A 24,047-nucleotide genomic window follows, 5' to 3' on the forward strand; every position below is an offset into this window, starting at 1 on the left:
TCTCCATCATTAAAATAGGACGATGAGATGCAGTAATTAAGAGCACAGGGCCCAAGGATGCGTCACTGCCATTCTGGAAGAGGTGGAACCAATCCAGCAATCCGCACCCTGCCATCATCAAAGCGCACCTGCTTCTCACATTGTAGGTATTTCAAAACAGTTAGCACATCAGCTGCTGGTGCCGCCTCAGCCTCCACTTGGCAGGACCTGTCACAACTTGATGGAACAGGGAGGTCAGCCGAGCTGCCCGCGAGACGCGGAGAGCAGCTGTCGGAAAGCTCCAGTCACTGAGGCGCAAGGCTGGCCGTCGCACCTGTGAGAAAAGATCTCTCTTCCACATTCCACACGAGCTTTGCGTTCTTCACAAGACAACAAATCCCCCTTGGCCTAAATCAAGGAACTTGGCTTGCCGTCCCCATTTTGTCATAACTGCTGTCAATCTTCTCTCTCGGGGAGTCTCAGTGACCTGTGTGTATACACCTGCAGCATAATTCTTGAGGTGCAGTGTATCAGTTTGGGAAGGAGGGGGGACATACCATTTCAGAATTCCTTCAGGGGTGGGTGTGCGTATGTGTATATATTGAGAAACATCCAGCACAGCAGAGAGAAAGGTTCCAACTCCGCCTGTTACTGGCTGTTTTCTGCTTCCAGGATGTTTAATACACTTTTTTTTTCTGTTTCATTCTGTCTCCCAAATACCTCCTCGTGCTTGGAGGCTGTTCTTCCCTCTGTTTGCAGACTTGGTGCACAGCACAGTTATTGGCTTGGGCTGAACTTAACTCCTATTGGTTTGCTCCCCCTGGTTCCCGCGAAAATCCATGAGTGATAAAACACTCGTCTGATGATGCACTCAAACTGCTGCTCATGGGAATTGTTATAAAAATGCACACCAGGGCAAGTGCCCTCGATCTTCTGAACAGTAGCCAAGACCTTCTGCCTTAATACAAGGCCTGCTTCTTCCCTCTGATCTCAGTAGCTTTGCAGTTACTAGGAGACCTCAAGACTCACTCCAGTAGCAGACCAACATAGAACCACACTGGCTCTCTTATAAGTTATATTTGCATTTTAAAATATGTAAGAAATAAGTTTTAAAAACAAACACGTATACCCTAATTGAAACGCTACGTATTTCAGGGACGTGTATTTGGGATGCAGCTCTACTGTGGCTGTTCTATTGTTTAAGGAAGGATCACTCGTACATTTTAAATGCCTTGCTTCTACAGGCTCTTTTTTTTTAATCTCAGAAATTGATATAAAGTACAAAAGGCTAACGACCTCGCTTTGATGAAACTGTAATATGATCACCTGCCTCTGGAGTTACAAGAGCCTAAGCTGAACGGAAAAACAACCACCACCTTGGTAGACGATGCGTTGGTAACTTTATCCGGGTAGACCTACTTACCCAACACTGCTTTGAATACAGAAATACTGCCTATACATCCAAAACTGCAGGCTTGATCTTCCAAACGCTTGGGAGATTCCGGTGTACTCCACCAACATCATGCAGGTAAGCAATGAGCTGCCTTTTATTATTGACCACTGTGACAATACTTAAATGCGCACTTCTTGCTGCAAACGGTAAACCTCGCTTTGCAATTGAGAAGCAGCACGTGGAACTAAGATTGAAATCTTTTGCTTTCATTTTTGCAACACACCTTCTCTATCGTAGCTGGCAATCAGAGAGGCATTCTTCTCATTGACGCGAAGTAAACAGCAGATCGGCTACCCCAATGGGAACACCAGACGCTGCCTTATACCAAAGTTAGTCCGTTGATCTGTCTAGCTCAATATAGACAACACTGACTGGCAGCCACTTTCTGAGGCTATAGGCAGCGGTCTTTCCCAGTACTACCTCTGGACTTTTTGCATGCAAAGTATGTGCTCTGCCACTCAAAGATTGCCAAGTTACAGGAAGCCAGATTCCGGCTGGAAATCAGGAAAAACTTCCTGACTGTTAGAGCAGTACGACAATGGAACCAGTGACCTAGGGAGGTTGTGGGCTCTCCCACACTAGAGGCCTTCAAGAGGCAGCTGGACAACCATCTGTCAGGGATGCTTTAGGGTGGATTCCTGCATTGAGCAGGGGGTTGGACTCGATGGCCTTATAGGACTCTTCCAACTCTACTATTCTATGGTTCATCTAAAAATAAACTTCCAGTCCTCATAGGTCTGAAATGTACAGGAAAGAAGAAAGCCGGCTTATACTGCGTCAGTCAGTCTGTCTAGCTCAAGATTAGTTACACACTGGTTGACTACAACTCTCCAACGTTCCAGAGAAAGGGTCTTTCTGAGTTTACCGGGAGATACAAGGAAATTAACCTGGGACTCTTTGTATGCAAAGCAGATATTCAACCACTGAGCTACAAGGTATTTTAAATGAAACAAAGGTACCGATAGATTTTCCCCACCATTCTAGATTATGGGTTGATGTTGGTAGAATTTAAGATATGAATTTAAGATATGCATACATTCCAACTGTTTCTATTGAACAGGATCACAGAGAGAGAGAGACAGAATGTCCCTAATGCACATTATATAAATGTGTGTGCATGAATAGTAAGGCGCCATGCAGTGCACAGCCTGCCATTTTACACCATGAAGATGCTTTCAACTGCAGTAGTTTAAAGCCAAATCTATTTCTCTAACATATATTTGTAACCAAAAGAACCGATACTGGTTTGGATCCAGACTTGACTGACCTAGGTCCCATTGATTCCAATAGATCCAGTGGATCTACTGTGAGTGTGATAAATCATAGAATCAAAGAATAGCAGAGTTGGAAGGGTCGTACAAGGCCATCGAGTCCAACCCCCACTAAATGAACACAGAATGTGTGGATAATGTCATTCTATGGTCTTGTCATTGAGCCGTAGTTCTATCTAGGACAACCTGTGGCTGTTCTCTTCTTGTTTAGAAGAGACTAGTTCTTGCCAATCTGTCGTGTTTCTCAGAACACTCCTGCTTTCGATGGGAGGCAAATGACAAGGCTTGCTAAGTAATCCACAAAGCTTTTATTAAGCAACAAACGTCTCTTCTACCTGAAGAGAGTCTAACCTCTTGGAAATGTCCCCCTAGGCAAAACTATGCAAACTAAGCAAGACAATTGTCCACTTAAGAAGAATAGGAAGCCGTTTCCCAAATGCTCATAACTTCGGAGCGCCTGGTGCGGAGGCAGCTTCTGGCGTAATCTCACTGACTTTCTCACACCTTCCTTCTGCACTGTGCGTTTGAGCTTCTGGTGGACCCTAACATCAGCTAGCTTGTCGGGACGCTCACCTCTAGAAGAAGGCTCACTTCCCACTGAGTGTGTAGGATTTGGCCTTGAGGAGATAAGCTCTGGAGAGGGCTGACTCTCAGCTGGTGAATCCCCCGTGAGAGCTTCCTCCCCCACTGGTACAGGCTGGCTGGTGTCTGGTGCTGCGTCCTCTAGTTCTGAATCTGATTGATTACCTGAACATGATGCTATCTTCCTGAGTGGTGAGCCCTCTAAGCCTTCCACGTAGGACATCACAACAAGCCATGTCAACCACTTGCCACAGCTTGAATATGGCATGCACTACAACACACCATAGGTTAAATAAAACACAGTGGGTCGCAGTGATTATGTGAAATGGGTCTGTCTTTCTGATTTTAAAGCAGATTTCATTATTTACAATTGATTTATTGTAAAAAAAAATTGTGGAGGAAGGGTTCTTGCTAGCTGACTTGACCACTATTTTGTATATAAAGTTATCTTAATAGACATCGTTAATCCCTACGATCAAGCAAGTTTCTCCTACCTACCACCTGCCAACATTTAAGAGGCACTTAGCTGTGATATAGATGTAAACACAGGAACCTTCTGATGTGTGTGTGTGTCACGTGCTTGAGCCCACCTATGGAGATCTGGTATTCAAATACATGTTGTGGCCATCTGTGATCCCACCAGAAGGAAGCCGCTCCTATACCACTGCAAGAGAGGGTGTGAGAAGGAATAAGGAGAGTCACTGTGTCATTAACCTCCCCTCTCATCTTCTCCCACAGCTGGTGTTCTGCAGACTCCGGACTCACCAGTGGTGTTTCATTCTCTTCAATGTCGTGCTTTTCCACATTTTGATCTTTGGAGCTGACCTGGTGGAAGAATACTTCTTGCAAGCACTGCCCACCTCCTACACCGATATGAAAGTTCTGGAGGCCAGGGAGAGAGCACGGAAGTTGGATATGACCCCCTTGAAGGCCAACATCTCCAAGGCTTATGTTTTCAGCAGCTCAGAGGCCTGTTCCAGGGAAGAGATCTTTCTGCTTGCCCTCATCTTCAGCAGACCTGAAAACTCATCGAGACGTGATGCCATTAGAGGCACGTGGGCCAACCTGACGCATGCCAAGAGTTACAGTACTCTTGCCTTGTTTGTGCTGGGCAAGCCATCTTCAGAAGCCATCCAACAGGAGGTCATAAAAGAGATGGAGAAGCATCAAGACCTCATTCAAGGTGCTTTCCTGGACTCCCCAGAAAACCAAACAATCAAAACTGTCATGGCCATGGAGTGGATCATTACATTCTGCTCCCAGGCCAGGTTCATTCTCAAAACAGATGAGGGGATGTTCATCAACCTCCCAACTTTGGTCGAGTACTTGCTGAACTTACGGACCCATCCTGAAGACATTTACCTTGGGAGGCTGGTTCATCAAGAAATGCCCAACAGGGACCCACAAAGTCACAGCTTTGTCTCGCTACAAAAATACCCAGAAAAATATTATCCAGACTACTGCAGTGCAACAGCATTCGTCATCTCGCAGGACGTGGCTCGGAAGATCTACGTAACATCCAAAGAAGTCCCTCTTTCTCTGCCTCCTGGCATCTTTGTGGGAATCTGCGCGAAGGAGGCTGGGGTGGCACCTATCCACAGCTCGCGGTTTTCAGGGAAAAAGCACATCCAATACAACCGCTGCTGCTACAAATTCATTTTCACCTCATCGGTAGCAAGAGATGGCCAGCTGTTCCAAGAATGGGAGGAGATGAGCAATGGCCAAGAGTGCACATTATTGGGAACTTATTATGGGCTGGTATCCTGCAGAGTCATGACATACCTGGACGGATTTAAACACCTGAGTGTTGATGCCCTTCAGAATGAGGCTCTTCATTTTGCAGATTAAAGTACCAACTGAAGGAGTAAACTAGCCTTCCTACAAAAGCTTCACACAAGCACCTTCTTGATGATCTCCAAGAAGGGGGCCCATTTCTTTTGAGAATTTTCAAAGGCACCATTCGTGAGAAAGAAAATCCATACGTTGAAAGCCCTAAACGGCTTGGGACCTCGATACTTGAGGGAGCGCCTCTCCTTATATATGCCTGCCCGAGACTTGAGATCTGTTGGAGGAGCCCTTCTCTGTATCCCACCAGAGCAACACATATGCTATGATGGGACGTGGGAGAGGGCCTTCTCTGTTGTGGCACCCTGACTGCGGAATGCCCTCCCCTTGGAGGCCCGACTGGCGCCAGCGCTGATTTTATTCCGGCTCCATCAAAGCCTTCAATGGTTGAATTCACGAAGATGGCACATTGTTTTAACTGTTTTGTTTTTACTGCTTTTAAAATTATATTGTTTTGACTTAGTTCATGGTTTAATTTTTTAGCTGAATTTTAAGATGCCTTTTAATAATGTGCTGCTTTTAATAATGTATTAGCTTTAAATGTTTTAATTACATGTATTTTATGGCGTTTGCATTTGTGTTGTACCCCGCCTCGATCCGGAGGGAGAGACGGGTAACAAATAAATATATTATTTGTTTTATACTGTATGCTTTTATCTGTACGCCGCCCTGAGATCTTAATGATATAGGGCAGGATACAAATGTTTTAAATAAATACATTAAACATCTCGCTTTTTATCCAATTCAGAAGAATGGGATGTTCCCAGATACACAAGAGAATCTCAATGACAACAAAAGCAAAGATCAAGTTCCTTCAGTTTCTCCGCCGGCCAGCACCCTAAGGTCTGAGACCTGTCTGTACATCCTGATATGGTGGAGGTTCCTTGGGACAACCGAAAGGACATTCTCTCTGACTGCACCTAAATTGCAGAATGCTTTGTCCCTGGAGGCTCTGTTTGGCATTTGGCAAACCCTTTCCTGTTAGGGTAGACGTTTGTTTTATTAGATATGCAAGTTTTTATTCCATGCCTCAGTATTATCTTGCTGTATTGTTTGCTTTGTTGTTCAAAATTTATCTTATGTTCGATTTTAATCAGCTAACCACCCTGTGTAAGCATTAGAAGGAAAGGAACCTCTCGTGCAAGCACTGAGTCATTACTGACTCTTGGAGGGACGCCAGCTGACGTTTTCTTGGCAGGTCTTATAGCGGGGTGGTTTGCCGTTGCCTTCCCCAGCCGTTATTACCTTTCCCCCAGCTAACTGGGTACTCATTTTACCGACCTCGGAAGGATGGAAGGCTGAGTCGACCTGAGCCAGCTGCCTGAATCCAGCTTCCGCTGGGATCGAACTCAGGCCATGGGGAAGAGTTTCGGCTGCAGAAACTGCTGCTTTACCGCTCTGCGATATAAATTGCTTTATAAATAAATATAAGGTCCAGGTTTGAAAAAGAGCAAACAAGGATTGCCAATGGGTCTTGGTTCTAATTTTCACAAGGGCGGTGTTCATGAACTTGTTCCACAACTTCTTTTTTCTGCTTCAAGTGGACAATTCTACATGACACTGTTTCGTGGATACACCTAAAAGGATTGTTAAGCACACACTTACTTGAAACTATAGACGTGTGAACCAAATGCTAGGTCAAAACTGTGTCTGCTAACTCAAATAGCCAGAGGTACATACTCATATTTCAAGATGTGGATTACAGATGAAATACAAATAATCAATTTCACACAGGGAAGAAGTGTCCCAACTTACTAAAACAATGGACTTCTCTATTTTGCTATTTGCAAAATAGCAAATTACTCCAGATGTAAAACCCCGGCACACTCAATACCTAGAGTTGAGACAGGACATAGAGCACACACACCACTGGGTGGTGGATTGTAGTCATTTAATTGGGAACCGAATTTCCACACAACTTGCTTCCAAGCAATTTGTGCTTAAGAATTCCTTACTAGTTTGAGCTCTTCACACAACACACTGTTAAACAATGGAATTCGTAGCCACACAATAGCAAACCAGCTTAGATTATTTTAAAAGGTGATTAGAGAACTTCATGGATGCGATCGATGATGACTATATCCTGCGTCCAGTATCAGATGGGAGTATGCCTCTGTACACCAGTCGCTGGGAATATGAGTGTCCGCAGCACAATGTCATGCTCATATCCTGCTTGTGGTCTTCCCATGAACATCTGGCAGGCCACTGTGTAAAAGGACAGCTGAACAAGATGGAGCATTGGATCGTACGTTGTTATGCATGGAAACCTTCACCTCCTCCCAGGTGAGAACTGGGAGGAAAGCAAGCGGGGTGACTGTTGTTCTGTGTAGGTTAATTGTAGAGAACCCCAAATAGAAGTTTACTTGGCCTTGCATATAGTTAATACGTTAGGCTTCATGCTCTCTCTCTCTCTCTGTCAAGATACTAGAACCCGGGGTCATCCCATTGGTGGAAGATCCAGGACAAATAAAAGGAAGCACTTCTTCATGCAGCGCATAGTTTAATTATGGAACTCACTACAAGATGTAGTGATGGCCACCAATCTGGATGGCTTTAAACAGGGGTTGGATCAATTCCTGGAGGAGAAGGCTATCCATGGCTAATAGCCCTGATGGTTGTGTGCTACCTCCAGCATTCGAGGCAGTAAGCCTGTGTGCACCAGTTGCTGGGGAACATGGGCGGAAGGGTGCTGTTGCACCATGTCCTACTTGTTCATCCCTGGCCGATGGCTGTTTGGCCCCTGTGTGAACAGAGTGCTGGACTAGATGGACCCTTGGTCTGATCCAGCAGGGCACTTCTGATGTACTTTTTCTGTCTCCTTTTGGTTTTAAACTGCTGGATTAGGTTGGTTTTCTGTACTGTTTTATACAAAGTTACATGGGGTGTTTTTTGATCCTGTATTTACACTACGGTAATTTGCAATTGTTATATTTCCGGCTGCTCCTCTAGTAAGCTGTCAACCACTTTGGGCACATTCTTGATGTAAAATGGCATATAAGGAAACGGGGGTGGCGGCGGTCATGATAAATGACCCAGGTGATCAAACGAAGATGGGTTTTAAAGTGTGCCAAGGGAGACCCACCTATATTAGCAACTTCTCTCTTCCAGTAAGTGCAGCAACCAGGACGCTCCTGCCCACGGACTTCCCCATCTCCCCATTCCAGCTGTTATGCCCCCCTAAAAGCTCCCCCTAAACAGGGTGGGGAAATCACTCAACATCAGGCGGAGGCAACAGGAAAAGCCATTGGCTGCTCAAAGCTTAAAGAACAGCCCAATCCAAAGTTCTGGCTCCTCTCAGAAAGTTGCAGCTCTGAGGTTCAGCTTTCCTAACTGCCTTTCATCTCTGCAACGTGCGTTTAAAAATGAAGGATTCAAGCCGAGATTGGAATCAAGGGGGTGGGGGGAAACGGTCTTCTGGGATCACCCGAATCTAACATGCAAGACAGTTGGTAGAAGAGCTAACGGAAGATCAGAAGCCCCACGTGAACGGATCTGCTGCTGGGCAGAATCTTAACTCAGAGAGTGCACTGGGCAGACTCCCCAATCTGCAGCCCTTCAGATGTTTTAGACTAAAAACTCACAGCGTTCCAGACCATTAGCCATGCTGGTGGGGCTGATGGAAGCTGAAGTTCAAAGCAACGGGAGGGCACCAGGCTGTGGAAGGCCGGCATAAAGGGATAAACCCTCTGAACCCACACACAAAAATCTAGCACAGTGGGAGAAGGTTGTCACACAGAGGAGGGCCAGGATCTCTTCTCGATCCTCCCAGAGTGCAGGACACGGAATAACGGGCTTAAGTTAAAGGAAGCCAGATTCCAGCTGGACATCAGGAAAAACTTCCTAACTGTTAGAGCAGTACAACGATGGAACCAAGGACTTAGGGAGGTTGTGGGCTCTCCCACACTAGAGGCTTTCAAGAGGCAGCTGGACAACCATCTGTCAGGGATGCTTTAGGGTGGATTCCTGCATTGAGCAGGGGGTTGGACTCAATGGCCTTAGAGGCCCCTTCCAACTCTACTATTCTATGATTCTATGATTAAGATTCTAAGCTAGCCTTCTCTTCACCTTCTAGTTTCACCTACATGGGAACTGCTTCCTGTGCAGGAGCACTGCCGCCACCTGTAGTCTGAAACAGAACAGCGCAGCAACAGATATACCTGTTTTTGCTGTTAAGTTCCATTAAAAAATAGCCAACGCGACTCAACGCCACCTAAAAACTGCTATCCAAAAGCTGCGCCCCATGGGCAGCCTGAGCTCTGGCCGAAGATGTGTGGGTCTTTCACCCTCCCTGTGGACAGTAATGGGTCAAGCCGCTACCGGCTGAAGTGCAGGCAACGCTTTTTAGGATCAGGGGGAAGGAGTACCCCCTTGCCACCCCACCCCACCCTTTTGAGTTGCTGAAAGTGTTGGGAACAGTCTGGCTGCCTCAGCTGAATGACCCGTCTTCTCAATGAAGCCCTTACACAAGGCAAACAGGCTGCTCTTTATGAAAGGAAAGGAAAGGAACCTCTCGTGCAAGCACTGAGTCATTACTGACTCTTGGAGGGACGCCAGCTTTCGCTGACTTTTTCTTGGCAGGCCGTATAGCGGGGTGGTTCGCCGTTGCCTTCCCTGACCGTTATTGCCTTTCCCCCAGCTAACTGGGTACTCATTTTACCGACCTCAGGAGCTCTTTATGAGGGCTGCCAAAATATGAAAAGTAAGTACACACATATCACCTGCTGGCTAAAGACGCCAACTCTGTCTATAATGACCAAACAAGCTTCCTCACATTCGTTCAGAGTATAAAGAGATGTCAAGAATAACATGGTCCTCAATGTTTCGACCCAATTACCTGTCATTTCAAAGTAAAAAACAGAAACACCGTTAAGCCAATTCCTTCCTCAGATTGTTTTTCCCCCCGCCCCCTCCATGGAGTCAAAAGCCCTTGTGAAGTCCCAAGACCATCTGGAATTACTGTAGAGCAACGAGAAGCCGGTTGTTCAAACGTTATTCAGCCCCCTCCACAGCCGTGGTTGAGACAGCCTTGATGTAGTAAGGCCCTTCGCGCAGGTAAGCTCGGAGCCTTAAGTAATGCTGATTCCCAAAGATTTCAGGGGTGGTCTTTGAATTGGCCAGGGCCTTGACTAGTTCGTATTTCGCCTCCTTAGAAGCTTTGTCTGGTTCCACGGATCTGTCCACGGCATATTCCACAAAGCCTGGGCTTGCCAGCATCATCCTCTGGGCCCACGGTTGATTGGCAACGGCCTACAACAAAAGATTTTGTTAAAAGACTTAGATCCACTTTTCTGCCCCCAAAATGGGATCTCCAGGGCAACTAACGTTCCTAATAAAGCCACAAACAAAATCCAATAGCAGTAACAGCAGCAAGACAGCAAATTTTGACATTTCTGAAGCACACGCTTATTAGAATAAGGAGAATATTCAATTTTCTTTAGAAAACAAAAATGACAGCTCAATCGAATTACCGGAGCATGTTTCAACGCCTGGGTGACATCAGTTCTCCCCTGCCAGTTCACCTCATCTGCCTTCCGGATCACGCAATGAGGCGGCGGCAATAAACCTTCAAACTAAAAGGAGCCAACGCAGAAAAGTCCCCGACAGCATTCTCCTCTAACTTAGTGCCCTCTCCAGATGTGTTCGCCGGAAGTTGTGGGAGGTATAGTCCAACACATCTGGAGAAGACTGCCCTAGAGAGAATCGTATGGCTATGGCACTTAGGTTTTGGTACGTTCAGGGAGCAATCCAATGTGCCCCCCCAAAACAGTATGTGTCAGGGGGGAAGGATTGTTTGGTGTTGCGGTTCCAACCTTGGAGCCCAGAAACCGCCCTCCTTTCCCCCCGCCCAACTTCCGTCCCAGCTAGTGTGGTTCTCGCTACGTCTCCACGCTCAGAAATGGAGACGGGAGGGGAAGGGACCGGGACACCAGGCAGACAATGGCCTAGTTCAGACAACACGCTAAACCATGCTGCTTAACCACAAAATGGTTAATGGAAGGCATTAAGGTCAATGCCTTCCGTTAACCATTTTGTGGCAGCATGGTTAAGCGTGTTGTCTGAACTGGGCCAATGTTCCTTATGGCTGCCCCAGCCACCTTCCCTCCTACTCTGGGCGGCTGGAGAACAGAGGCAAAGATCCCCCTCCACGCTCTGGCTTCTCTGCACCGGAGACTCCGGGTTTGGGGGCTACAGACTCTCTTCCCGGGATTGCTCCCTTAGTCAATTTGGCTTCCATTGACTGATTTAATCCAGGGCACCATCCAGAATTCACCTCCAGCTTTATCACTATCGGCGTATGTTGAGGTTTTTTTTTAAGTGATGCTGGAATAGTTGTTTTAAAAGGATAGTGTCCGTTTTTATGCTTTTTCGGGGAAGGCAAAAGGAAGAGGGGCCGACCAAGGGCAAGATGGATGGATGATATTCTGGAGGTGACAGACTTGACCTTGGGGGAGCTAGGGGTGGCGACGGCCAACAGAAAGCTCTGGCGTGGGCTGGTCCATGAAGTCACGAAGAGTCGGAAGCGACTGAACGAATAAACAACAATGCTTTTTATGGTTTTAAATCTAGCATATTTGTTTTTAACGTTCCGTGTTTTAATCATCGTAAACTGCCCAGAGAGCTTCGGCTATGGGGCGGTATATAAATGTAATAAATAAATAAAAATAAAGACTGCTGTGTTTCTCTTCACATTTGCTCTCTTGCCTACCAAAACTGTGTTTCAAGCAATACTGGGAGATAAATCTGAACAACTACTGTTTTTTTTTTATTATTTTCAAAGCGGGAAGAAGGGCAGGGGGGATCAGCCATTTATGCATTTGTTTGTCCTGAACATCCTAGGTGTAAATTAAACCTGTTTGACACCTAGTAGGGCTTAGTCTGTGACTCTTCTTTTATTCCGTTTTAAGGGGGTTACTCCTGGCTTCTATGTGCTACAAGATCACAGCTCTTGTAAACTCTGCTCAGAAAGATCCAAAAATTATATAGTCAGACTCCCAAGGTTTCAATATCAAGTCAGCCTTTCCACTCTTCCCACTTTCTTTTTGTAACCTCTTGCCCAATGAAGAAACCTGGAGATCTCAAAAGCTCTTTCATGTATATTCGGTGGGTCCTAACCCTGAATTATGGGCAGAGTCAACATCGGTCTCTGTTGAGAAAGGGCACTTACAGTGAAGACCCTTAAGGCGCCACAGTGCAGGTCAGGGAAAGGCTGCGTACTGATGCTCCTGAAGAGTTCTAAGGGCTGGCTGGATAGAGAGGAGAACCAGGATTCGGTCATCCCTAGAAGGTCTTCCGTCTGCTGATCTGGCTGTATGCAAAAGGTAGGGGGTAAGTTCACAAATGCAGCCAATTGCTCCTTTTCTTAAAAGCTCAGAGAGAAAAACAACAGAACTCCTTTTAAGAACATACGAGATCAGACCAAGGGTCCATCTAGTCCTGCACTCGGTTCACACAGTGGCCAACCGGCCAGGGATGGACAAGCAGGACATGGTGCAACAGCACCCTCCCACCCATGTTCCCCAGCAACCCTAAGGAACCCTAAGACCCTTCAGTTTACTGCACTTCATCTAAGAAGAAAGCTTGAAATTGCAGAGAGACAGTAGGAAATGTTAACCTTCCTCCCAACACACTTGAGAGTGCACAACATTAACTTTGGAATATATAGAATAGTAGAGTTGGAAGGGGCCTATAAGGCCATCAAGTCCAACCCCCTGCTCAATGCAGGAATCCACCCTAAAGCATACCAGGCAGATGGCCGTCCAGCTGCCTCTCCCACTCTCTAGTGTGGGAGAGCCCACAACCCCCCTAGATCATTGGTTCCATTGTCGTACTGCTCTAACAGTCAGGAAGTTTTTCCTGATGTCCAGCTGGAATCTGACTTCCTGTAACTTGAGCCCGTTATTCCGTGTCCTGCCAGAGAGACCCTGGCCCTCCTCTGTGTGATAACCTTTTAAGTATTTGAATAGTGCTATCATGTCTCCCCTCAATCTTCTCTTCTCCAGGCTAAACATGCCCAGTTCTTTCGGTCTCTCTTCATAGGGCTTTGTTTCCAGACCTGTGATCATCCTGGTTGCCCTCCTCTGAACACGCTCCAGCTTGTCTGCGTCCTTCTTGAATTGTGGAGCCCAGAACTGGACGCAATACTCTAGATGAGGTCTAACCAGGGCCAAATAGAGAGGAACCAATACCTCATGTGATTTGGAAGCTATACTTCTATGAATGCAGCCCAAAATAGCATTGGCCTTTCTTGCAGCCGTATCACACTGTTGGCTCATATTCAGCTTGTGATCTACAACACAACATATAACAAAGGATGTGCAATGTTATGTTCTTCTCTAAAAGCGCCCTGTTAATGCACCTTTCAGATTCAACCTGATCTTGTAAATTTGCAAGACGGATGGATCATGGTTACGCTCATACCTCTAGTAAGCCTGAAAGGCTACTGAGAGATAACTGCGGAGCTGTCAGAGGAATTGCTTGTTCCAAATCTCTTTCACTCATCCCCTAGTGGGCACCCAAGATGCCCAAGGACACTGTTTCACTTTCTTGCCAGGGCAAATTCAGCAGTTGAACGCTCCATTATTCATGAGAAAGAGGACTTTTTTTTCCATTTCATATAGCTTACCAGCAAGTACAAGAGAGATGAAATAGCATCCAGGCACCGGACTCTCAGCTCTGTTGTGGCATTCTTTGACTGATGCCCTATTCTGTTTAGCACATGATGGAATCTACTGCCTGAGAAGACAGAGAGGAGATATTTAGAAAGAGAAAGAAAGAAAAGAAAATTCCAGTACTTTGGAAGTTGCCTTACACAAAGTCAGTTTATTTTTTCCATTAAGCCCAGTATTTTCTACTCTAGTCTGCTTCAAATGATCACATCTCTGATATGAACAAATGCCTGGCCTGTACATGCCCTCCCAATGCTTAAAGACAAAATTAAACCAGGAAGTGATTTCGTAAAGGTTAGCTGGAGACTACAGGGAACAAGAAAAAGTACATGGGTAATTGAGATCTGCTGGAGAGGCCATTTGGCTACACCATCACAAAACTTACGTTCAGAGTCCTGAAACTCATAATAGGGGCTAATTGGTGGTTGCACCCCAACTATGAAGGGAAAAATAATTCTCTTCTGCCAGGCCACTGCTTGAAATAGTTGGGCCTATGTATCACAGCAGGACAGTTGAAGGATGGTGTATATTGAATTTGACCCTGACCAACTGGGTATTTTACTGGATTTTATAAGGATGCTATTTTGAATACTGGGAGCATATTATGAAGAAGGATGTGATATAGTTTTTACAGTTTTAAGATTTTTTTTGTTTTGTTTTAAGTTGTTGTACACTGCCTTGATTAGCAGATAAGGTGGTACAGAACGATCAATAATAAATAATACAAGAAGCCTTATAAATAATTAAAATGGCAGAATACTCCCTCACCTTTGTCTCATATCAGATTAAAGTGACTGCAGAGAACAAGGGCAAGGAACCTTCATAGAATCATAGAACAGTAGAGTTGGAAGGGGCCTATAAGACCATCGAGTCCAACCCCCTGCTCAATGCAGGAATCCTTTCTACCTTTCTACTGTCAATGCTGCATTTCCTCGGGGGTAATCTTTTGCGGGGGAGCTACATGTTGGGCGGCAAAAAAGGAACCCCCTGCTCCAACTCTCCCTCCCCACTGGTAATTTCCATTCTGAAACACGAAATCATTTCTATTTATTAATTTTCGGCTCTTTCTGAGCCGTGATCTTGTAGCATGAAGCTGCAGATAGGAGCCAGGAGTAAGAACATAAGAAGAGCCTTGATGCTGGATCAGACCAAGGGTTCATCTAGTCTGTTCTGTTCACACAGTGGCCAACCAGCCATCGGCCAGGGATGAACAAGCAGGACATGGTGCACCAGCACCCTCCCACCCATGTTCCCCAGCAACTGGTGCACACAGGCTTACTGCCTTGAATACTGGAGATAGCAACTCCCTCATATCTGCAATTGCTGTTTCTTCTCTTCTCCCCCACCTCCCCTCCTCTATACCTCCCCTCCCACTATGCAGCAATTGTGCTTTAAAAGATGTTTCCACTAGCGTCAACGGAAATGCTCTCTCTTTTTTAAAATGTCAGGCTGCTCTTGGAACATATGCAGCATTTTCCCATTTCCATGCAGTAAATGTGGGACAGCAAATCCCAACAGCCACGGAGAGGGTCCCGTTTCATGCCATGCGTTTGCATCCCCCTATGACTTTAGATTTGTATTTGTGGACACAGAGAGAGAGAGAGAGAGAGACAGAGACAGAGACACAGTACAGACCCTTCTTCTGCAACACCAACTTCCCCTCCACATTGGAACCTAAGATCCCAAGGGTATCTACAGCCACGCCAAACATGGTCGGGTCAGGGCTTTCCGCCATGCTGAAGACTTTCTCCACGAAGATGGGGTATCGCTCGCAGATCTGCTGGGGGCTGTCGACTACAGCCAGGTTGCCAAAAAATTTCACAAAGCCTGCCAAGCACAGAAAAAGGCACGAGTCAGTGACACCACGTGGATAACAGCACCTCCGAAGCAACCGAACTCTCTTTGTGAGCCGTCAGAACAGGCACAGCCCAATGCTACTCCCGTATTAAACATATCCAACTAAATTGGTGGAAGAGTTACAAAACCAAACCAAATGGGAAGAACCAAAGAGTGAGACCCAAGGGAGTGGCCTAAAGCAGCCTTCTCCAACCCGGTGCCCTCCAGATGTGCCAGACTGCAAGTCCCATCCCCTTCTGCCAGCATGGGCAAGGCTAGTCTGAGGGCACATGAAGCAGCCACCCTGCTGAAGCAAAGCCAGTCTGGATGGGACCACCCACCCAGGAGCCCCACATATTCTGCTTAAGTAGGGTGACCGTATGAAAAGGAGGACAGGGCTCCTGAATCTTTAACAGTTGTATTAAAAAGTGGATTTCAGCAGGCGTCATTTGTATATATGGGGAACCTGGTGAAATTCCCTCTTCATCACAACAGTTAAAGCTGCCCTCTTTGAAATCTGGTCACTCTAGTATAGCTCCTGCAGCTTTAACTGTGGTGATGAAGAGGGAATTTCACCAGGTGCTGCATGCATACAAATGACACCTGCTGAAATTCCCTTTTCTATGCAACTGTTAAAGATGCAGGAGCCCTGTCCTCCTTTGCATAGGATCACCCTAGCTTAAGTCGCCTGAAAGGATGACAAAGCATTAAATAGATAAAATCAACTCATACAAAAGGAAATCCACGCCAACGGAGAATACTCCCATCACCTGGCAAGTAGAAGCTCGAGAAGGGATCAGAGTCGGCCCCAATGATTATGTTGGAAATCTTATCGATGATTCCTTGCTGCGCAAGGTACTGGCGCCCATGGTGAGTGTGGGCCAGCGACGTCACCATCTCTATGCAGGTGGCTCTAGACAGAAAGACAATTCAATTCAGTTGTTTAACGTTCCTTTAGGACTCCAAGAATCCATCGCAATTACACTTGCCCCCGAATACATTAACTGTATTCCAAGTATACTTGCCACTGAATATATATATATTGTATTCCATGTTTCCTTGTATACTTGCCACAGAATACATTAACTGTATTCCAAGTATACTTGCCACAGAATACATTAACTGTATTCCATGTATACTTTCCACGGAATATATATATTGTATTCCATGTATACTTACCACTGAATATATATATATATATATATATATATATATATATATATTGTATTCCATGTATACTTTCCACGGAATACATTAACTGTATTCCAAGTATACTTGCCACAGACTATATTAATTGTATTCCATGTATACTTGCCACGGAATACATTAATTGTATTCCATGTATACTTGCCACGGAATACATTAACTGTATTCCAAGTATACTTGCCACGGAATACATTAACTGTATTCCTTTTCGACTTGCTATGGAATACATTAATTGTATTCCATGTATACTTGCCACGGAATACATTAACTGTATTCCTTTTCGACTTGCTATGGAATACATTAATTGTATTCCAAGTATACTTGCCACGGAATACATTAACTGTATTCCTTTTCGACTTGCTATGGAATACATTAACTGTATTCCATGTATACTTGCCACGGAATACATTAACTGTATTCCTTTTCGACTTGCTATGGAATACATTAATTGTATTCCATGTATACTTGCCACGGAATACATTAATGTATTCCTAACCTACCTGTACGCTACACTCAACATATACACCAAATTCTGTACACCGCAGTAGACAACTCTGCATGTTCACTGGCCAAAAGTCCAGCTGGACAACGAAATAACCTGTGCTAGCTAAATACATAGCAACAGGGCCAGGGCCATAACGCAGAGTAACAGCAACAAGGTATCAAGTCGCTTTCAAGAAGCACCCTAGCACACACCTGACAAGCACGTCGTTCCCCATCAGCTCCCCGATCAGCTCCGAGATTAACCCGCTGTTCACACAGTAGTTCAGCGAATCCGCAGACACGGAGGAAATATCGACAACTAGCTAACACGAAAGCACAGGAAAGGCAACACTGAGAAACTTTTAAAAACAAGACTTACAGCATAACCGTTACACAAGCAAGCAACCGCACTTGTGTAACCATTTGGGTTACAACATTTACTCATCTCAGTTGCATGACATGGTGGTGCTGACCAGCAAGTATCACCTCCAAGCAGCTACATGCTTTACATACTGTAAGAGGTGAAGTTATTTCCAGAAATCATTCCCACCCTCATTCCAATTCCTCCCAACCCCAAGGATACAGGACTGGGCAACTTGGGGCTTCCAGATGTTCTGGCCTACAACTTCCATCTTCCCTCGCTATTGACGATACTGGGTATGGTTGATAAGGAGTTGTAGACCAAAACATCTGGAAGGCCCACAAATTGCCCACCTCTGACTACATAATGTAACATTTAAAGCCATTAAGTGTCCTTTAATCCTCCTTCACCACCGGTAGTTCAGGACAAATATTTATGATGCACTGGAACAAAAATTATTTAATGGGGGTACTTTTTAAGCATTGCTTACCAGATGAAAGCACAAAACATGCCAAACTAGATCTCTCGAAGATAGGGTGGACAACTTGTGTGCCTCCAGATGTTTTAGCCTACGGCTCCCATCAGCTCTAGCCAGCATAGCCAATGGTGAGGGAAGATAGACCGAAACATCTGGAGGACCAGAAAAGTTGCCCATCCCTACTCTAGGACATCAGAAGATTTTCTGGCGCAAGCTGAAAACGGGTGCAAATTAGCTTAATTTGCACTGGAATTTTTTTTCAGTTCAAAATTTCCCAGAAAACCCACATCACTGCTCAAACGGCAGAGAAATATAAGGAGTTATGCCCGTGACCACTCAATTAGAGTTAAACATGTGCAAAATGAGCATAGTTTCCCTTTATAACAGCAGCGATTGGTGATAGCACAATCAGCACTGTTGTAGTGGGGCAGGAAACCATTGTCGTGATTCAGACCCAAAGGAACAGAACAGAACTTCTAGATAGGATGTAATTCAGCCATTTCACTTGGAAGCTTCTTTGTTCAAATATGACCACCTTTAAGATCAGTAACAGAGTGTTCTAGCAGGTTGAAGTGTTCTACTTAGGATTCAAGCATGTCAGCTTTCCTCGGTCTGGCGCTTCAAGAAATGTTCAACTACAACTCCCATCCAGGAATGCTCCCAGTCCAGGTCCGGGCCCGATTCAAAGTGCTGGTATTGACACAGATCTGCCAGGCATTATGCATTTGAGTTAGGAGACCAGCTAGGCCACAAAGGAAATAAAGGATCTTGCCTCGTACACACGATAGCGTATGATGTCACTCTTGGCCATAACGTTTTTCAAGTCCACCAGCAAATTGCCCGCAAGCAAAGCTTCTAGGCCCTCAGGTGTTTCTGCCACTCTTGCTAGTGACTTGATAGCCTAGAAAACAAAGAGGAACAGCTATATGACCAAAGAAAGGAGAAACAGACAGCGGTTATTAAAAACAAACAATTAGATAGTTAGGTTCAAGCTGAGGTTTTGGACGCCGAAACCACTTCAGTACTTCAACACATAGTTATTCTTTCAGAAGTTATTTTCCAGACATAAGAGGGACTCCCAAGACTACAATTGGGTGTTCATACAGTTAAGCTTGATCAATTCATACAATAAGAATCATAGAATAGGATAGGTTTTTGGCAGCAATGGCTGATGGGATACTAGCAGGAGGACTGAGGGGGGAGAGACGGCAGGGGATGAGTGATGGCTCATCTACACCAAGCAGGATATTCCACTATGAAAGCGGTATATAAAAGGCAGGAGCGACACTACTGCTTTATAGAATCATAGAATAGCAGAGTTGGAAGGGGCCTAAGTCAGTGTCAGTTTGAAAGAATACTTACCGCCTTGGCCACGGCTATTTTCTCCGCACCAATGCAGTAAATGACCTGCCTCAGTAACTCAGGAGTGTTCAGGATTTCTTTTGCAGCATCAGGGTCTTCAACTACCCTTCCAACCTAGAGAGTCAACATAATATTGTAAGACGTGATGACCCAATTTCCAACAGCTACTTGCTTACTGCATAAGCTTATATAGTTAAATAAACCATTCCCATATCTCTCTCGCCAGAACAAATGATCAAGAGCCAGGGAAAGGCGACAGGGCCATCTGGGAAATCTGGGCACCATGGAGGTTGTGAGCCCAGGTGGACTGGATTTGGCCTGCGGGCCTGAGGTTCTGCGCCTCTAACAGGACACCTCATTGGCCACTGTGGGAAACTGGACGCAGGACTAGAAAGGCCTTTGATCTAATCCAGCAAGACTCTTCTTATGCCAAGTTTTAATCATAGAAAAATTACAGAAAGATAACTAGTTAAATTCATAATCAACTCCCTGCCAAGTTTCATTAAGATATTACATCCCACCTTCGCACCTGAGTTCTCAAAGGGACTTGCAATACATTTCAAGCACAATAATATACACAAAAAGTTATTAGGACAGGACAAAGCTATATGTAAGCTGCCCCTTTGTTCTCAGATATTCCAGCTACCACTCTGCAGCTGAATATGTAGGCCCCAGACACATTTGAATGTGTACACATATAAATAAAAGGCAAGCTAAGTCTCTCACACACACCCTCCCCTGATCAGGGATTCCCAAACATGACATTTTAAAAAGCACATACCTGGGATATAGTTAGGATTTTGACTGAATCGTCCGGATGGAAGAGCCCTTTCTGAAGTTCTTCCCCAAAGTTTCGGATTATGTACAAGGGGTCCATGACTTGGAGGAACCGCTCCAGGATGGAAACACATGAAGAGATCTGCTCGCTGCTTTGCAAGAAAAAAAGCCAGTAAGTTGTTTACCCAAAGGCTGTTTTTGACCATTGCAAATCTAACCAGTCTAGGACTCAAGTAGCTGCTCCCATACGATCCTGTCCATGTACCATGTGCTTGAAGTCAAATCCCCACTCCAACGACCCACGACCCCCTTAAGAGTTAACAGAGGTTGCAGAAACATGGCCTTTTTCTGTGGTGTCAGAAAAACATGTCCTTTTTCTGTGGCGTCTCCTCCTTTTGAGTTTGCTTTTTGCATATTTTAATGTTAATGTGCACACAGTTTACGACAAAATTCAATGTAAGTATTGTTATGTGTTGATAAAAAAGTTTTTCGTTTATTTGTAGCTCCTGAAGAAGGATCGGGGGATCCGAAACGTCGAGCTTTTTATACATTAAGTCCTTTTACAACAATACAATTTGTAAAGATTGAAGATCTATGTAACAAAAAATAACCTTTTTCTGTTTTCCAACACTAGAGACTATCTCTTCTTTTTCATTGGGCCAAGACAAGGTAAACATACTCCCAGCATATCAATCAGACACTTACATGCTATTTTTTTTAAAGGCACTACATGAAGTTGGAGAGCCTGAGGCCTGAGACTGAGGTCCATTCCTCTAGGGTCTTCTTGTTCTCCAGGCCCCCACCTCCTTTTCCCCAACCACGGATCATTTCGTGGTTTCCAAGCTGTTATACAATTCCTCCCCAATTCTAAAAAGCTGAAGTACCTCTTCAAAGGCTTTAGTTACTAGGAGTAAGAGCTTTCAGCTAAAATAGGCTGGTATTTATTTATTTGGGGGACAGTGTAAAAACTGGAATGGAACGGGCTGGAACGATCCCTTTATATTAAAAGAAAAAATGCCAAAAATAGTGACATGTGTTAAAAACACTTGAGAACAGTATTTAGGACTAAAAACCCTTTCAATGTTATATTACTATTAACCCCGTAACTCCCAGAACAACATCCGGAAAAGAATGAATGGCCCAGAACGTCCACTCCCAAATGAGTGAAATCAAACTCACCAGTCACACATAACTCCACGGCAGGGATGAAATAAGCCACAAAACATCCACAGAAACCTCATCCCAACAACCGTTGGGAGCCATAGCCCATATTGCACAAAACAGGCCGGAACCCCTAACATAAGGTCTTAGTTGCTCAAACTTCTTACTGCATTTGACCTTTTACGTAGTTCTTTACAACTTATTGCTACAAACTGACTACTTGTTACTACTATTCTTATCTTTGATTACTATTTAATAATGACAGTAACAACAATAAATGTGCCAAGACGTCTTGGGAACTTGCATCGGTGGGGAACCAAAGTACAAAATGTCTACACATAAATGTAAACAAACAACTTCTTTAAAAGCTTTGAAAATAAACCCTATCAAAACATCAGCCACTTCCATTCGCAATTTGAATTAACAAGAGCCAGGACGCTATGGTGACCCTATGGAAAGGAGGACTGGGCTCCTGTATCTTTAACAGTTGTCTAGAAAAGGGGATTTCAGCAGGCGTTGTTCGTATATATGCAGCACCTGGTGAAAGCCCCTCTTCATCACAACAGGTCACGCTGCAGGAGCCCTGCCCTCTTTTGTGTCTGGTCATAGCTATAACGACTGATCTCTTCTGGAAGGCCTATCCAGTGGAATTTTAGGATGCCTTTAGGATGTTTTTTAGGAAGTTTTAACAATGTATACTATGTTTTTAATCAATATTTTATGTGTTTTATACTTATTGTGGTTCCCCGCCTCGATCGGGATGGAATGGTGGGTAAGAAATATTATTATTATTATTATTATTATTATTATTATTATTATTATTATTATAAGGAGGCTGGGCTGCTGCAGCTTTAATTGTTGTGACGAGGGAATTTCACCAGGTGCTGCATGCATGCAAATAACAGCTGCTGAAATTCCCTTTTCAATACAACTGTTAAAGATACAGGAGCCCTGCCCTCTTTTGTAGCTGGTCGAGAAGGCAAGGCTCCTGCAGCTTTCACTGTTGTGATGGAGAGGGGGTTTCACCAGGTGCTGCATGCATACAAATGACACCTGCTGAAATTCCCTTTTCAATACAACTGTTAAAGATACAGGAGCCCTGCCCTCTTTTGTAGCTGGTCGAGAAGGCAAGGCTCCTGCAGCTTTGACTGTTGTGATGGAGAGGGAATTTCACCAGGTGCTGCATGCATGCAAATAACTGCTGCTGAAATTCCCTTTTCAATACAACTGTTAAAGATACAGGAGCCCTGCCCTCTTTTGTAGCTGGTCGAGAAGGCAAGGCTCCTGCAGCTTTCACTGTTGTGATGGAGAGGGGATTGCACCAGGTGCTGCATGCATACAAATGACAGCTGCTGAAATTCCCTTTTCAATACAACTGTTAAAGATACAGGAGCCCTGCCCTCTTTTGTAGCTGGTCGAGAAGGCAAGGCTCCTGCAGCTTTCACTGTTGTGATGGAGAGGGGATTGCACCAGGTGCTGCATGCATGCAAATGACACCTGCTGAAATTCCCTTTTCAATACAACTGTAAAAGACGCAGGAGCCCTGCCCTCCTCCCTACAGGACACAGCTGTACCTCCTCAATGAGGACTAGAAGCGGGCATAACTGCAAAAGCCCGGATCAAGGCCCAAAGCCAGGCACTGTCTTCTAACGTCCTCGCCCACGCCAGCAGCCGCCCTCCAAGACCCCGGTCCTTCGCACTCACCTGTCCCCCCGTGCCATGAGAGCGAAGAGCCCGGCCAAGGGGAACTCGGGGCCCCTCTCCCGGAGGGCGCCGGGCGGCAGGGCCTGCACAGCCACCCGCAGGGCCCGCAGCCCCTCGAACGGCTCCTCCAGCCGCGAAATCCGCCCCAGCAGCTCCAACGCAGCGTCGACTCCCGGCGACGCCATTTTAGAACGGCTGGCGAGAAGAGGAGGAAGAGGAAGGAAGGAAAAGGAGGACTCTCGCGAGACTTCGGCCCTTATCAACCAGGCCCGCCGCGTAACTAAGGGCTCCCTCTTGCGTCCGCACCGCTACACGGCAGCGCCCCGCCCCCTTTGTGGTGACGCCTCCCGTCATTTCGGCGCTCGGACGCCTGATTGGCTAAAGGAGGAGGAGGAGGGGGGAAAAAGCAGCGCCCCGCCCCGAGTTTTTAACCTTCACTTCCGTGCTCCCCAATGACATGCCACCCATGCGGGGCCAAGGTGCCGCCCAGGTGCAATTGGCCCATCGAGAAATGCGAATCGTATCCGAACGGACACCAGATAGGTCGATAAGCAGGACACATGCTTCAAACGCTCCGCTGCTTCACGCAGGCTGGATGTATTCCTACCCCGCACATGGCGATCGCCTCCGCCTTCGGGTAGTTACCGGAAATGACAGGTTGTGAATGTCTTTGTGTTTCTCTCGTATCTCTTTGGTTCTTAGCCAAAGCAAATAGTCCGTTAGCGCAAATCCAGGTGCAAAGTATGTAAAGCGAAGAAGAGCAAGGGGACCTCTGAGCTTGTGTAGAGTGGCATTCATCCCCGCCTCCCCTGTATTTAAACTTTAAATTTAAACTTTTTCTATACCTCTTGTCATTCCAGCATTTCCAAGCAGTTTACATAAA

General features: G+C 45.5%; 2 protein-coding genes across 2 annotated transcripts; one reads left to right on the forward strand and one right to left on the reverse strand.

The window, feature by feature from the left end:
* The first annotated feature begins 1,501 nt into the window (after window positions 1–1,501).
* Window positions 1,502–5,133, forward strand: B3GALT9 (beta-1,3-galactosyltransferase 9). The gene is made up of 2 exons (XM_063144976.1): window positions 1,502–1,507; window positions 4,024–5,133. The coding sequence occupies exons 1-2, from the start codon at window positions 1,502–1,504 to the stop codon at window positions 5,131–5,133; spliced, it is 1,116 nt and encodes a 371-aa protein (XP_063001046.1).
* A 1,871-nt stretch (window positions 5,134–7,004) lies between these two features.
* PSMD5 (proteasome 26S subunit, non-ATPase 5) lies at window positions 7,005–23,349 on the reverse strand. Its single transcript, XM_063144784.1, has 10 exons — window positions 23,165–23,349; window positions 20,304–20,448; window positions 19,523–19,636; window positions 18,933–19,061; window positions 17,535–17,644; window positions 16,403–16,545; window positions 15,432–15,623; window positions 13,754–13,863; window positions 12,296–12,436; window positions 7,005–10,377 (listed from the first exon to the last, which is right to left on the reverse strand). The coding sequence occupies exons 1-10, from the start codon at window positions 23,347–23,349 to the stop codon at window positions 10,120–10,122; spliced, it is 1,527 nt and encodes a 508-aa protein (XP_063000854.1). The 3' UTR covers window positions 7,005–10,119.
* Between the last annotated feature and the right edge of the window lie 698 nt (window positions 23,350–24,047).

This window comes from Elgaria multicarinata, chromosome 19 (genome assembly GCF_023053635.1).
Source record: "Elgaria multicarinata webbii isolate HBS135686 ecotype San Diego chromosome 19, rElgMul1.1.pri, whole genome shotgun sequence".
Taxonomy (NCBI): Eukaryota; Metazoa; Chordata; class Lepidosauria; order Squamata; family Anguidae; genus Elgaria; species Elgaria multicarinata.

Bases quoted from the DNA above. Each gene is read 5' to 3' on its own strand.
- PSMD5 (XM_063144784.1), bottom strand. From the start codon at position 23,349: ATGGCGTCGCCGGGAGTCGACGCTGCGTTGGAGCTGCTGGGGCGGATT. The intron at 20,449-23,164 runs GTGAGTGCGAAG...CTTGCAAAGCAG, and splicing joins CTCATGGCACGGGGGGACAG to CGAGCAGATCTCTTCATGTG. The intron at 17,645-18,932 runs GCAAGATCCTTT...CTTTCGTGTTAG, and splicing joins TACGCTATCGTGTGTACGAG to CTAGTTGTCGATATTTCCTC.